The 15751-nt window shown below is 47.5% G+C and overlaps 1 protein-coding gene across 1 annotated transcript; it reads left to right on the top strand.

Annotated features, from left to right (window-relative positions):
* Nucleotides 1-3698: 3698 nt before the first annotated feature.
* INHBA (inhibin subunit beta A) lies at nt 3699-15000 on the top strand. Its single transcript, XM_012534994.3, has 2 exons — nt 3699-4879; nt 14004-15000. The coding sequence occupies exons 1-2, from the start codon at nt 4492-4494 to the stop codon at nt 14891-14893; spliced, it is 1278 nt and encodes a 425-aa protein (XP_012390448.1). The 5' UTR covers nt 3699-4491; the 3' UTR covers nt 14894-15000.
* Nucleotides 15001-15751: the final 751 nt, after the last annotated feature.

Raw genomic sequence — 15751 nt, 5'->3', positions numbered from 1 at the left:
GGGTGTCTCCTCTGGTCGGGGTGCCGCAGATTCCTGTGACACAGATGTTCAGAGGGAGGCACCGGGGCATCTCCTAAATCGTATCACCTAGTATTTGCTGAGCACCGTGCTTGACCCTGCAGTGGAGTATTGTGGATCCCACTTTATAGATGAAGACACTGAGGCCCGATGTTATCTGGTTAGTAAGCAGTGGAATCAGGGTCTCATCCGGGTTGGTTTGTGCCCCCAAACTCATAAACATGGTGGTATTTCCAGGACACCAACGTTCCTGTTGGGGGGAGGGGTGCGTTTAGATGCCCGGCCGGACACTGCTGTCCTGGACTGCTCATGCGAAAAGGCTGGGGAAGTTCCTTTCTTAGAGAGGGCTGGCTCCGTCCAGTTTGAAACTGATGGGCAGCTTTGGAGTTAACCAACACTGATCCAGTTTCTATCTTTCCTTCTCAGATTCCCTCTGTTCCTGTACAACCTAAAGATTTTATTTCCTAGTTCATTTCTGCATATGCAATTCTCAGAACACTCCCCCCACCCCAATACACAGCTCAGCACCCACACTTTCTCTGTGTTTAGCCAGGACAGACCCCCTGAGACAGACTTCTGGTGTCCTAAAGGAACCTGCTTAAACTACACATCAGGAGGCCAGAGCCTCTATATTTTGCTTGTGGGCACAGTGAAAAGTTTATTTTATGCATGTTAAATCCTGCATACAAAACAGCATATCTGGTCATATGGCTTTCATTAGCTCCCAATTTTGCACATTTTATTCAACTTGTCATGAGTGCCCAGCTTAGGCTTCAGCTATACTCCTTCAAACAACCCTTCCCCAGCGTTCTTGTCTGAGGAGTCCTTTCTCCTGTGTTATTTCCCTGGCTTGCTAACACTGCCTTCTCCCTCCCCCTAAACACCCTGACCAACTTAACTCCCGTTTCAAGAAACGTTCACTTCTTTTCATTAATCTCATGTTATATTTGTAACAATTTAGAAATCATAGGACTTGACGTTCTGGTAAAGAAGAATGATGTAGTTTTTTCTTTTTCTTTTTTTTTTTTTTTTTTTGCTAGTTAGACTGGGATTCTAAAGACTGGGAAGGATACACTTAAAGTTCGCTAGCAGAGAATGACTATTTCCAAAGTTCTTGGTGATAAATGATTTATAAAGCAGGCATTCAATTTCAAGATGGAAAATAATAGTGTAAGTCAGCAGAGGGGAGATTATCAGCCTGTAAGTATACATATTTTCCTTTTCTTTTTCTCAATACAATATCTTATTTTTTAAAATTAAGTTATTCAAGATGGAAAATAATAGTGTAAGTCAGGGGAGGGGAGATCATCCCATAGAGGTATACATATTTTCCTATGTTTTCCCCCCTTCCTGAACTATCTTATTTTAAAAAGTAAACTCAGAATCTCTCTGAAAAGCACTGTGAATTTTTCTTCCCTGTTAGGAACAATAAAATACTTTGTAAATAGAGGCAACTTCATGAAGTAACAGATGTTTTATGTGAAGATATAAAACCAAGCCTGAATATAATGAGAAGTGTGTGCATGTTTGGTCAAAGAAAAGTTGAAAGTTGGAACCTCAGTGAGCTAGAGCTGTTGGATTCCGGGATTTTTCTAAAAGGGAGTCCAGTCAGTCAGAGGTTTCTCACTGCCTCAGTGATCACCCAGTAGTGTCACAGCAGCCAAGAAAGGCTTTCCATTAGATAATGAGTTATGAAATATGTCTCACACTGGAAAAACCAGTCATCTGCTGATGTCATGTTGCTTCTAACCAATCCCAAACAAAGCCCCAGCCCTCTTCTGGTTGACTGGTACCCGTGTGTGACTGTACAAGTAAGTAGTACAGTATAAAACTGCTCAGTGCCAATAGCATGAAGAGGAACTTGGACAGCTCTTACCACATGAGACGAGAGTCTGCTGGTGAGAGGACCGGAAAGGTAATGCTTTTTCACTCTTACTTCTGAGCTCTTTCCACGTTCATAGTCAGAATGGTGAGCAGGAATTTACAACTTACTGGCCCTTCCATGCAGATTGTGATCTGTACCTTTTTACGTATTCAAGCAAGTTAGTAGAGCTTTTAATAGTAGAGCATGCAAATAGATTATACGTTTCTACAACCCAGTTCAGCACCTCTCTACAAGGACCTGTGCCAAAGAGAAAGCTGATTTTTAAGTGACATTCACAAACAGTCAATTCAGGGAACACACACAAACTCACATACAGAGAGAGTTCAAAGGATGAGTTGCTCTTATCTAAATGCAGCTATTGGGACTCTCAAGTTGTTGGTAGTCGTGAAACTTTGAGTTCTAGTTCAGCCTCTCTTGTAAAACTTAACTGGGCTACAAAATGCTTTGGGTATTGCATATGTGACGCCAAATAGGTAGATTATAAGTCTTCTATTTCCAGGGTATTTTATTAAGCGACGATTAACACAAATGCTCCCCCTCCTTCCCCATTCTCTTTCACCATCCCCCAATTAAAAAAAAATTAGACTCTTTAGGGAAGGTCAACAAAATCTTAACAATAATAGCAGAGTGTAATTGATGGTAACAGAGAAAGTCTCGCAGGCAGATGCTTCAGCAAAGGTGGGCAGGGTATCCAATTCAGAAAAGCATTGTTACCTGTGCAAACTGTAATTGTAACTTAGTATCACACTGGCCTCACCCTCCTCCCCTTACCCTCAGCTCTTATGCTTGCAAGTAATGCTGTTTATTAACTTTTCCCACCCAAAGTGCATTGCCTGACTCTAATGCTGTGAACACACTAGGTGTCAGATCTAAGCTGACTGTATCTACAGAAACTGAGAGGGCTTATGTGTGGGGAAAAAAAAAAAACCGAGAGGGAAGGGAAGCTTTAACAGATGGACCTCTTAAAGATACTTCTGCAAGATAAAAGCAATAAGACAGAAAATGAAAAAAAGGGGGGGCGGGGGGAAGAGAATTTAAAAAACTCAGAGAGGCATTGTTTAAAAATTCACATTTTTCTTTTTCCGTGAACACTGAAATCCATGATGATTTCATCTGTGCTGTTCCTTTGAGAGAAAAAGAAGCCATCGAGAGGCCAGTCCGTGAACAGACTGGTCCGGGATGGGGGTAGGGGGCAGGCTGAACAAACTACCACATGACAGAGAAAATAATTTGCCAATATATTTTAGAGATTCTTTCCCCCTAGGACCAGTTATTCAAGTCACAGGAGTGCACTACTTGTATAAAATAATGTGGGAAAGGCCAACGGAATTTTGCATTTTGTCTGTGAAGTCAGGGCCAGCGGTGGTGAGCTGTCATCCGGGAGTGTGTGTGTGCCGGGCAGGAGGGGCGGCGGCTAAAGAGAGGGGACAGAGCTTCCCATGACAAGAGCGTGTACCATGCTGCCTGCCTGCCTGTGGATCTTTCAATGCCCGGCTGCATTTTGCAGTTGGGAAAAGTAGAGTGTATTATATGACCCCAAACAAAAGTTCTATTGCGCTCCCCTCTGATAGCCTGCCGGTGTTGATGGCCCTGAACGTTGAAATATGAATGAATGGGGGAAAAGGAGGGTCTGCAGGGATTCCCTCTGGCCAGCACGATCAGGCTGCCCCCAGTGACCCCTCCTTCCGAGCCCCACCTTCCAGGCTGTGGCCGGGCAGGATGGAGGGGTGCTGGGGGCAGGCTGTTTCTGTGTGGTCCTCTTTCCCCTGCAAAAGAGGAAGAAGGTGAAGGCTTTGCTTTCCCCTGCAAAAGAGGAAGAAGGTGAAGCCAGGGGACTCTGGGCAGAGAAAGAAAGGGGAAAGAAGCAACAGCAAGAGCAGCAAATCAGGAGAATTTCTTGCAGAAGGGAAAGTAGAACTCCAGAGGAGATCGGTGATATTTGAAGAGAGGTGTGTGTGAGGGAGCAGTGAGTAGAAGGCAGGCAGCCTGTCAGAAAGGGCTGTCCCTCCCCTTCCTAAGCACAGCCTTTACTCACAGACAAACTCCCTCCCTCTCTCATTCACTCACTCACTTAGGGCCAATCACTCCCTCTCTCTTCCTCTCCCTCTCTCTCTCTCCCTCTCTCTCTCTCTTTCCCTCCTTCCCTCCCTCCCTCTCTCCCTCTCCCTCTCCCCCTTCTCTCCCTCTCTCTTCTCTCCCCCTCTCTCCTCTTTCCCAGTCTCTCTTTCCCTCCCATCCATTCTCTGTCTCTGTCTGTCTCCCCCCCCAACCCTGTCTCTCCCTCCCTCCCTCCATCCCTCCCTCCCTCCCTCCCTCCTTCTCTTTTACTGGGAGACAGTCAGAACTCTCCTCCCTGACAGCTACAAACCTACAGCACTGACTGCATTCAGAGAGGGAACCTGCAAACAAAACTTCACAGAAAACTTTTTGTTCTTGTTCCAGAGAATTGACTGAAGAGGAGAAAGAAAAAAAAAAAACCCAAAAAGGAAAAAAAAAAAAAAAAAAAAAAAAAAAAACCTGTGCGTGAGTGGGGGGGAGGAAAAGCAGAGCCTTTAAAAAGGGCAATCACAACAACTTTTGCTGCCAGGATGCCCTTGCTTTGGCTACGAGGATTTTTGTTGGCGAGTTGCTGGATTATAGTGAGGAGTTCCCCCACCCCGGGATCCGAGGGGCACAGTGCAACCCCCGACTGCCCGTCCTGTGCGCTGGCCACCCTCCCAAAGGACGTACCCAACTCTCAGCCGGAGATGGTGGAGGCCGTCAAGAAGCACATTTTAAACATGCTGCACTTGAAGAAGAGACCCGATGTCACCCAGCCGGTACCCAAGGCGGCGCTTCTGAACGCGATCAGAAAGCTTCATGTGGGCAAAGTCGGGGAGAACGGGTACGTGGAGATAGAGGATGACATCGGCAGAAGGGCAGAAATGAATGAACTTATGGAGCAGACCTCGGAGATCATCACGTTCGCGGAGTCAGGTGGGTGCTGGCCCTGGGGGGATGGGGCGGGGGGGGTCACGTTGCTCTGACAGTCCTGGGAGGAACTTCTTGTACTCCAGGGGTACCCTGCCGGGCAAGGTCAGGAGTTATTGGGGGACGGCATGGAAGGGGGAGAGGACCGCACAGAGCCGGGCTCCTGGGCTGAGCCCCGGCAGGAGGTGGCTAGGTCACACTTGCGTATCTCAGCCCGTCGCCCGGGAGGAAGCTCTCGGCCGGATCTGCAGCAGGAAGCCGCTCTGAGAGAGGCTCCCTCGGCCTGCCGGGGAAACCAGATCAGAGCAGCCCGGAGGAAAGCCGGGGCATTTTCGGGTGCTGGCCGCGGGGAGGGGGTGTCGGGGGAGCCTGGAGGCTTCCGGACCCCATCCCAAGTTTTTACTGGGGGGAGGGGAGGGGCGGCGAGCGCGGGATCGGGGCGGCATGGCACAGATGAAGTCATTGTCTTAAAAACAACCCCTTTTCTTTAAAAAAAAAATCCAATCAGGGGCCACATCCGAGAAGCAGGGCATATTAGTGACAGTCATTTTGACCTTTAGAAATTCTGCCTGTAAGAGCACAGCATCACATTCTAGGCAGCGAAAAGCAACTTTGGGGGCTGGGGGGGTTAGGGAACAGATGACATTGAACCAGCAGTCCCTTTCGGAGCACTGACTTTTGCTCTCTGAACCAAAAAAAAAAAAGAAAAAAGAGTTTTGTTCTCTGTAAAGTTACTAAGAGCTCTCGGCCAAGGAATGCAACCTTGACAAAGTGCTCTCAGATACTACGCTGAGCGCTCCCTCAATCCTTAAGAGGAAGAACTTTAATACATAGATTCTCATCGTTGGCTCAGGACCGAGCTAACCTGTTGCTGAAGAAAAAAATTACCTGTCAAAAGGGCGGGCTGGAGACCCTGGGGGCCAGGTTATTTTTACAGTTAGGTGACCCAGATCCTTTTGCCAGCCTACCAGCCCCTGCATGCAGCCCAGTCACACAGATGTGTTAATTTCATGTTACTTTCATGGTAATGCCAGGCTAAAGAACTGTTTCCCTTGCCAAATCCATTTGAAAGGAATGCCATTGTTTTGTTTGGTGGAGCATATGGCCAGTAAAGTATGTGCCGGGACTCCCAGCATTGCTGTTTAAAAGTTTGCCGCAGTAGTATAAACAATTAAGGCAACACTCAGAATTTCCAGTCCTGAAAACCTGTTGACTCAGATGTTATATTTCCAAGAAAACCATCAGAGACCTGGGCATCCTTCTGGGGGAGATAGCTTGCAGGCTTGCTGGCTTCCCGTAGGAAAAGCCCTGGTGTCCTGCAGGCAGTTTAGCTGTCTCACCAGAAGCTTCTTTCTTTTCAAGAACGTCTGACTTCCTTCGCTTAAATCTTTTTTTTTTTTTTTTTTTGGATGCAGCTGCGAAGGACATGATACTTTTGACTTTATCTTGTGAAGCTTATTGAGTGAAAAAAGGCAGGTTGGAGTTTTTGAGTTGCCACCCAGTTTTTCTCAACCATTCCTGGGGTCCTGAGCCGGGAATGGGGATTCCAGTGGTCTAGGGACTGCTTCTTCTGCCACAGAGGGACCCTATATATGTTTCTATATACCAGTTGCCACACAGAATGGCCTTAATTGCAGCTCTTCCTCAATTGGCTTTTCCCACATCATATGACTAGGTAGACCTCTGCCTTTGGCCACTTTTAACTCTACGCCTGATGCTAGCAATATGCCCACTTTCTGGCTTCTCTGGCTTGTGTAGCAAATCACTCTCTTGGCATTGAGAGATTTTGCAGTAAAAGAATTTGACTTTTTACCTTCTTTCTTACTTATGGCCCTCGTCTCAGTGCCAATCTTTTTCTCAGTTATATGAAATCTCGTCATTTTTAAAAAGATCTTTTCTGGTAGGTGTTCAGTTTGAAAGAAATTGAGCTACTTTTTGAAAAGGTGGATCCATTTGACTCACATGTTGACTAAAGCTTAAGGTCTGTAATGCAAAAGTCCTCCTGGTTGAGTTTACGAGTTGACTTTGGGCGAGCCGCTGGATTCTTAGAAAAGGTTTATGACGCGCTTGCTTGTTCTCGTTTGAGAAGTTTCACGCCTCAACTTTAAGTCGATTTTGTATGATTTCACAAAAACGACTGCTCTGTGGACAATCTACTCTCCAAATAGAGTAAGTACCATGTGAGTATTTTGCTGTTCTTTTGCTGACCCAGGAAAGAGATTTACCTTCAGGTTGATTGTAGTGAATATACGAAAATGTCGTGTTACTTTTGGAACAATTCAACCTTAGCAATGCTCAAACGACGTCAAACGTCAAGGTCCTGGGGGAGGGGGTAGCAAAGGGCATTCATTTTTCTTTTCTTTAGAAACTGTTCTGTACGGCATAGAATCCAGTCAGTAAGTCATCTGTCACCTGCATGCATGTCACAGATGTTCACCCCTAGATGCAACCTTCAGGCTCAAGTTTCCTCATTTGGGGATTCCTGTTTAATTGTGGCCTCTGCCCATCAGGATGGTTGAATAAGGCCAAGACATGGCCACCGCAGTTGAGGAACTCCAAAAACTCGAGGGCCAGGGACTTGTTGAACTGAGTCTGTCCCCTTGTGCTTGGGTGGAAAGCACCCCATCTTGGTAAAGCTGATATGAGTTGTTATTGACTAAGCAGCGAAGCCTTGCCCTCAGGCTCTCTGACGTGTATTCCCACAAACAAAAATGATTTTCAAGTCTGTCACCCCAGACTGCTCACTGAGGTGACTGTATTCTTTGCAAGGTTGGCAACAGAATAATCCTCTGTTGTTTACTTTAACGCCTTAAAGGAAAGGAGGAAGAGATGGGTAGGGCCAAGCCAACTCTCACCATAATTGTCATCGAAGTCAAAACCACTGGTCTTCTTGACCGCTCTATCCTAATTTCTCTCTTTTTTTTTTTTCATTTGTGACAATCGCTGGTCAAAAGCACCCTTGAGCCCTCCACCCTTGTATCCTTGAGTCCTCCTATGAGGCCAAATTTATACTCTGATTCTGGTAATGAAGTTAGCAATTGATAGCACTTGTTGAAGAATGGATAGGCGAAGAAAGACCAATCAAGCACCACGAAATAGAAAATGCTTACATAGCCCAGCCATGTGGGTTTGAAAGCAACACATAAACCTCCTCCCTTGGAAGATACTAGGTACAGAAGCTTTGAGTTAGAAATGTACACAAATGTTCCCCAACAGGGGTCGAAGGCAGCTTGCTGGGAGGACTATTTTCCTCCACCCCAAGAAAGCCGTCTCAAGGTGGAGTTGACTCCCATCACCCCACGCCAGTCTTCTGAACTTGCCTGGGAGTTCGCCCTCACTGGAGGGTGTCTTTAGGGGTTACACGCTTTCTTCGCGGAATAATGGGAAATGATCGGCCACAAGAGGGCGCATTCCAAAGACTTTTGCTCCTTAACCAGTTAATCTTTTAGGGAAACACAATTTCACCTACTGGAAGCCCTAGCCTGAATCGCCCTAATCTTGGTGATTATCAGCTACCCCCTCCTGCTTATCATTCTGCAGGAAAAGTTAGGTTTTTATGGGTTGGGAGGGACATGACTACTACCTGTAACATTTTAAATGAGACAGAAGGAAAGGAAATGGGAATTCTAGTGATACAAGTGAACATTCCGGAGCTCTATGGAAGACAGAGGAATGATAAATTTAAGAAGCAAACAAAGCAGAGCGGGGAGAAATGTGACCATGAATCATCAGCAATACTGCTTTGCTCACACATCTCTCCCTAATACGGCCGCCTGGGCTTTTACAAAAAAACCTCTTCCATCTCCCCTGATGTGGTTGCCTAGTTGTCCTGTCTTATCAACGGCTTTCAACAGCGACAAATGACAAGTGACTTCGAACAGGGAGGAGAAAGTCTATTTATTTAACACCTTGTGGGAACAGAGCTTATGACTTTGGAGTATGTGTTTGTTTCCGAACCGGGAGTGTTAGAGAGAAATGGTTGGGAAAAGATGGGAAAAGAGATGTGTTAGTGGTTTGGGCCGGTGGAGGAGGTGCCTTGGAGTCGGGGTGTGGGTAGAGCGTCAGGGTAGAAATGCAGTTTTCATATTTGGTTAGCCAGGAATCGTACCTTCCCAGGACTTTTCCTGAAAACACGTATTCGTCTTGCCCCCTCTTCTGCTAAAATATACTCAGGCACGATCTCTTAGCTGTAGTTCAGAATGCTTCCTACCCAACTGATTCCTAGCTCCAAAATCCATAGTGTAAGAGTTCTCAGGAACTTTGAAAGAAGTCTCTGAAAGACTGTGGGTTGAACCTTCAGCATTTTTTCTACTTCTTTTAGGAAACTAAAATCCCTTTCTCTCTAAATATTTAAACTTTTGCATCGCCCTTTAAATGAAAGATGCAGGAATGTGGCTGAGCACTTACAATTCAATAGCACATCCTAAGAAAAGATATTCAGGCTAAAAAAAATCAAAAGCTAATTTATAACCAAACTTGTAGTTCTGCTACAGGCAAGACCCTCTCCTGTAGGTTAAAGGAGGCATAACCTTTAAGGCCTCACTGGCTGCTTTTTGCAGAAACCCCTGGAAACAGTCCAAATGCAAAATTAGTGCTTCAGGGAGCACACATGCTAGCTCTGTATTCTCCCACCAATGACTATACCACGTCTAGGCACGGGGAAACCTTGGTGAAGGACGGAAAATTAAAGTCATAGCCGCGTTTTACGCCGAGGCTTCCCTCCACCCGCCATGGTGACTTTAACTTCTCCATAAACAACAAGGTTCTTTACATTAACCTTAGGGATTGAATCATTACCCACATGGAGAAGGGCAGCATACTTTGAGCAGGACCCCGGTGAGGAACAAACCATATCAGAAATGAAACACTGCTTGTTACTATTGCTTGTTTCACTGGAGTTGTTCAGGCGCCCGTGAACCTGAGATGCTGGAGGGGGGCTGTGGGAAGGATGTGCAGCATTTTGTATCCTGATGTGGGTGGAGGGGAACAGCCAGGAGCTTGGCCGCTTAACCCTTGGCATGCCGGTTCAGTGAGTGAGTTCTTAAAAACACTTGAAAAATTCTGAAAGCACAAAAGCAAAGGAAAACGTGCTTTCAGGTGTTTTCCCTTCCAGCCTTCCAAAGTCTTTCCTCCCGTCCAGCAACATTTCTGAGGTGTTCCCTATGAGGTGCAGTAGTCATCCCTCCTACCCATTTTTAGGCCCTTTTTTTCTCTCCCTTGGGTATGTGTCCACCGAGCTCAAGAGAGGTTTAAGTGATGAAATATTATCACCCACATGCGTTTGCGTGGGACTTTCTTAGTGAATTACTCAGGCGGAGCAGGCTGTGATACAAGCCTTGCTCACAAGCTCGGGAGAGAAAAAATAGCACAGATGATGAAAAGAATATTATCAGAGAGCAGGTAATGAAAGGTTAGCAAAGCCTCCAGCGATACCTAGATAGGTAGGTAACAGTGTAGGAACCCAGTGCACACCTGTATACACTGATGCTGTACCACAAAGCACTATGGGAAGACTTCCATTCTGAGATTTTATAGCAGGAGATATTTAAGTCCAACCTGAAACTGACTAGCAATTGATCCTAAACACCTCAGCCTTAGGCAACCTCCTTCCATTTTTCGAGTTGCTGTGCGTAGAGATTTGAGGCTTGGAGCAGCCTGAAAACATCACTGCAGTGTAGCCATCTGCCTCAGGTAAAACACAGATAAAGCAAATATAATCAAGTGACTACTTATATTTTTCATGCCTAAGAAATTTGAGGGTTGTAATATCTTTCGGAGACCTACAGCCCTGGTATATATGAATTCCATCCAGCGTCTAGCTGTCTCATTCTCCCAACCCCCTTCTGCAATGAAAGCTAGATGTAAAAGAAAAAAAATATGCACTGCTTAATAAGTCAGAATACAATAGAACTTTGAAAATGTACCTGCATGTAAGGTAGACATTAGGAAGCCTTGAATCTCTCTCTTCCCCCCGTTCTCCTGAGCATTATGGCAACAGCATTTTCGTGAAATTGGATCTCAGTTTTATTTTTTTCCCTGATAAAACCTCATGCAATATACAAATAGCAGTTCCAGAAATGGACACCAGGAGAAGGAGGCGACAGGCATGTCAATTAGTAGGGGGAAAATCCAAATGTCAGAAATATGGGGGAGAGATCCGTACGCAGGCAGTGGAGGCAAATACAGGGAACCGAGTCTCTCTGCTCAGATCATTAAACCGATGCATATTTCAGCACGGTGCCTCTTCCCAGTACGCAGGCGATGCCATGCAGTTAATTACCAGCCAGGACCAGGATGAAAGTCATTTTATGATGACTCTCTGATCCCAATATAACAGCACCTGACAGATTGAGCCCCCTCTAATGAGTACTCTCTTTGTACAATCCTCTCTCAGGAACACTAAATCATTTGCTTCCAAGTAAGGCTGCCTGCGAAGAAGGGGCGGAGGCATATCTTGCATTAGAAACCAGCTCTTGTGAAATGAGGGGCCGCCCTGTAGGCTGTTCCTGGAAGCAAGGGGCCTCGGCCTCGCTGACCCTCCAAAGGCAATTTGCACGCGCTGTCGCTTGTACAGGTCGGCCACTGAGCATCTCACCACCTCCTCCCAGCATGTGTAGACTTCTCTGGATTTTATTCCAGGAAAGTCCAGTGTGGGTGGGTCCACCCTGCCGCCTGGACCCTCTCTTTACCCGGGGACCATCTCCCTTCACCCTCAGCGCCCCGCTGGCAAACATGGGTTACAGCAGAGCAGAGGCTGTGGGAATGAGTTACGTCAAACCCAGAGGGCTCTCCCAGCCTGGGGACGGACAGACTCTCCCGTTTCACACTCTTTCCTAGAAAAACAAAACAGAACCTTGTGGCCTCTGGCTTCTCTAATTTTGCAGCTACTACCTCTTTGTCTTTAGAGTGGCACCCTATGCGGTTTAGGGTTTCAGAAGCCGGCCGGGGGCGGAAGCAGAAGGGAGAACAGCGGGGAGCTTGTTAACACCCTCCGTGGAGCAGGGCGGATGTGCAGGAGCTGGAGGGGACCACACTCTCCTCCGGGCCGGTTCGCAGAGCCTAGGGCAGCTTCCGGCATCTTTTTCCTCCGGTCTCCGCAGGACCCTACCACGTTAAGTCTACAGCCGACCCTCTTTTTAGATTGAAATGATGAAGCTCGGTCTCCTGGACTCTCCTCTTTTGCTCTCTTAGAAGACAAACAATAACGACCATCCCCCTCCCCCCAACCCCCCACCACCCCGCCGTTTTTAAGCAAAGGGGAGTACTGGATTCCCATTTTGGAAAAAAAAGTCATCATGCTTCCTAAAAAAAGACAGTTTCCTTCTCTGACTGCTCCCCGCTCTGGTGATCTAATCATAAACCTAACTTCATGATTCATTTCAACTCCCGCCAGAGATGCGAGGTCTGTCCCTCACCACCACCGCCATCAGGGCCAGTGTTCCTCCCAAGTTTATACAGAGATGCAGGAGGAGCACCTTTCCTAGGCAGACCTTCTCGGCCCCGGCCTCCGTGAATTTACCACTAGCACAATCACACTGTGCAGAGTGTGTTAAATTAAGAACAGAATCTACAGCTCGCCATGCACAGAAGAGCCTGCTTTCTGCCGCAGAGAACTTGAAACCGGGCCTAAAATGTATAGTACTGTAAACATCTCAGGGCTGCGAGTGATAAGTGTGGCTGGATTTCTGTTAGCTATAGAAATCCAGGCAGGGAGCCCCCCACCCCACCCCACTCCCCAGGGAGTTGTGAGTTCTATGATGAACTTTCAGATGGTTGTCAGATTTGGACTCGCAAGAGTGGGAAGCAGGTACATGCCGGCAGTGGTCTGGGGGATGTCGGGGGTAGGAGATGGATCCCTTCATCTAACTCAATGCTAAGGGCGCCTCCATGTGTTAATGAGGAAGCAAGTAATTGCCTACTTTCTGCTAAATTCTGGGCTATGACAGTGAATGACACAGACAGGACCTCAGACCTGGGGCGTCCTAAGCTAGACGGGCAGGAGGGTGTGGGTGGAGATGGCAGAGGTGCTTAGGAAGAGGGTCATCCCGTCTGAAAACTGAAACCTTATTAAGGGCAGCCACTGAGGATGGTGTTTTGGGGGCAGGAGTCTTCTCGGCAGAAAGAACAGCAAGTGTCACTGCCTGGAGGTGTGAGATTGTATGAGATGCTCATGCTGCGTGGCTGTACCGTGAGGTTGGGGCAAGTGGGAGACAGTGAACTGGAAGGCGGGAGTAGCTCAGGCAGAGCCCAGAGTTCTGTGCAGTTCTGTTTTATACTGAGGGCAAAAAGAACTCAGTAAAGGATTGGAGGGAACAAGTGATGCAAACAGATACGCCTGTGGGAAAGATCCCTTTACCTGCTTAATGGAGAAATGATGGGAGAGGGGCCCTGACTCCATGCCGGCCTGGCTGCTTGCACATAAAAGAAAAGGCTGGGTTGTGGCCAAGGAGGAAGAGTAGGCTAGCTCTGTGGGTACACGCCATGCAGACTTACACAGCGGGGGGTGTGTGCGTATTTGCGTTGGGGAAAATAGTATTTCCACAGCTTGCTAGAGTTTATAGTGTGTCTTCATCTATGTTATCCCATTGGGTCCTTCCAAACCTATGGGATAATGGGTCAAATGTCACTATGTCATTCCCATTTTATAAAAGATGAAACAGAGGTTAAGTTAGTTAGTTAACAGACCCAGTGTCCCAGACACACTCAGATCCAGACTCTTTTCTTTCTAGAGCAAGTGTTGACAAACTTTCTCTGGAAAGGGCCAGAGAGTAAATCACTTAAGCTTCGTGGGCCAGACGGACGCTGTCTGTCACGGCTCCTCAAATCCAAGTTCTAGTGCAAAAGCAGCTGTAGACAACCTATAAAGAAATGAGCCTAGCTGTGGGCCAGTAAAACTTTATGGGCACTGAAATCTAAATTTCATATAATTTGCACATGTCACAGCATCCTAGTTTTCTTCAACCATTTAAAAATGTCCAAACCGTCCTTAAGATCTGTGGGCCTTCATTTCAGGAGCCCGGTTGGAGAGGGTCTGTAACAGAGGCCCCCATGCTTGCCTGAAATTAGGGAGTGGCCGTGAACCCCAGAACTAACAGTATCCCTGCTCTCTCTTGGGCTGTTTCGTCCTCAGGCACAGCCAGGAAGACGCTGCACTTTGAGATTTCCAAAGAAGGCAGTGACCTGTCCGTGGTGGAGCGTGCGGAAATCTGGCTCTTCCTGAAAGTCCCCAAGGCCAACAGGACCCGGACCAAAGTCACCATCCATCTTTTTCAGCAGCAGAAGCACCCGCAGGGCGGCTGGGACGCAGGGGAGGAGGCCGAGGAAGTGGGCTTAATGGGGGAGAGGAATGAAGTGTTGATATCAGAGAAGGTGGTGGATGCTCGAAAGAGCACCTGGCACATCTTCCCCGTCTCCAGCTGCATCCAGCGGTTGCTGGACCAGGGCAAGAGCTCCCTGGACATTCGGATTGCCTGTGATCAATGCCACGAGACCGGCGCCAGCCTGGTGCTGCTGGGCAAGAAGAAGAAGAGAGAAGAGGAGGGGGAAGGGAAGAAAAGGGACGGAGAAGGAGGGGCGGGAGGGGACGAGGAGAAGGAACAGTCGCACAGACCTTTCCTCATGCTGCAGGCCCGCCAGTCTGAAGACCACCCTCACCGGCGCCGGCGGCGGGGCTTGGAGTGTGACGGCAAGGTCAACATCTGCTGTAAGAAACAGTTCTTTGTTAGTTTCAAGGACATTGGCTGGAATGACTGGATCATCGCTCCCTCTGGCTATCACGCCAACTACTGCGAGGGTGAGTGCCCCAGCCACATAGCAGGAACGTCGGGCTCATCCCTGTCCTTTCACTCGACGGTCATCAACCACTACCGCATGCGGGGTCACAGCCCCTTTGCCAACCTCAAGTCGTGCTGTGTGCCCACCAAGCTGAGACCCATGTCCATGTTGTACTATGATGATGGGCAGAACATCATCAAAAAGGACATCCAGAACATGATTGTGGAGGAGTGTGGGTGCTCATAGAGCACTCAGCCCAGGGGGGAATGGGAGCAAGACGGTCCAGAGAAGACAGTCGTGACATGAAGACATGTTTAAGGTTTCCGACTGAAACAACCAGAAGAATAGAAATTTTTTTAAAAATAAACTAAAAACAAAACCTGAAGCAGATGAAGGAAGATGTGGGGAAATTCCTTAGCCAGGGCTCAGAGATGAAACAGTGAAGGAGGTGGGAATTTGGGGGGAGAGGGAAAATGGGGTGCCCTTCCCTTCTCCCTCCAGCATTCAAGGGGTGACAGCAGTTGCTCAAATGGGAATATTGTCCTCTCCTTTTCGGTTCCCTTTCGGTATGAGCCTCGAAGTCAACTTGTCCGGTCTGCAGTAATGTGGGCTGACACAACCCAAGTAGCATCTAGAAAGCCATGAGTTTGAAAGGGCCAGTTATAGGCACTTTCCCACCCAGTAACCCAGGTCGTAAGGTATGTCTGTGTGACCCTCTCTCTGTGTATATCAGCCCATGCACACATACAAAGACACAACCACACACAAACGCACACAGCCCACCACACACACGGACAAACACACAGACACATACAGCACACACACACGCTGCACAAAGACATGCACACAGCCCACCACACACACGGACACACACACGGACACATACATCACACAGCACACACACACACGCTGCACAAAGACATGCACACACCCCACACACACGGACACAGACCACACACCATACAGACACCACACACACAGAGGCATTTCCACACCACACGCACACACACACATTCTGGTAAAAGAACACTAGTGTGCAGGTGGTCACACCTTTTTCTGCACCACTTCCACAACAAAACAAAAACCAACATGAGAAAAACATTG

This window comes from Orcinus orca, chromosome 9 (assembly GCF_937001465.1).
Source record: "Orcinus orca chromosome 9, mOrcOrc1.1, whole genome shotgun sequence".
Classification (NCBI taxonomy): Eukaryota; Metazoa; Chordata; class Mammalia; order Artiodactyla; family Delphinidae; genus Orcinus; species Orcinus orca.
Note: the sequence above shows the minus strand (reverse complement) of the source record. Positions and strands in the feature narration are given on the sequence as shown.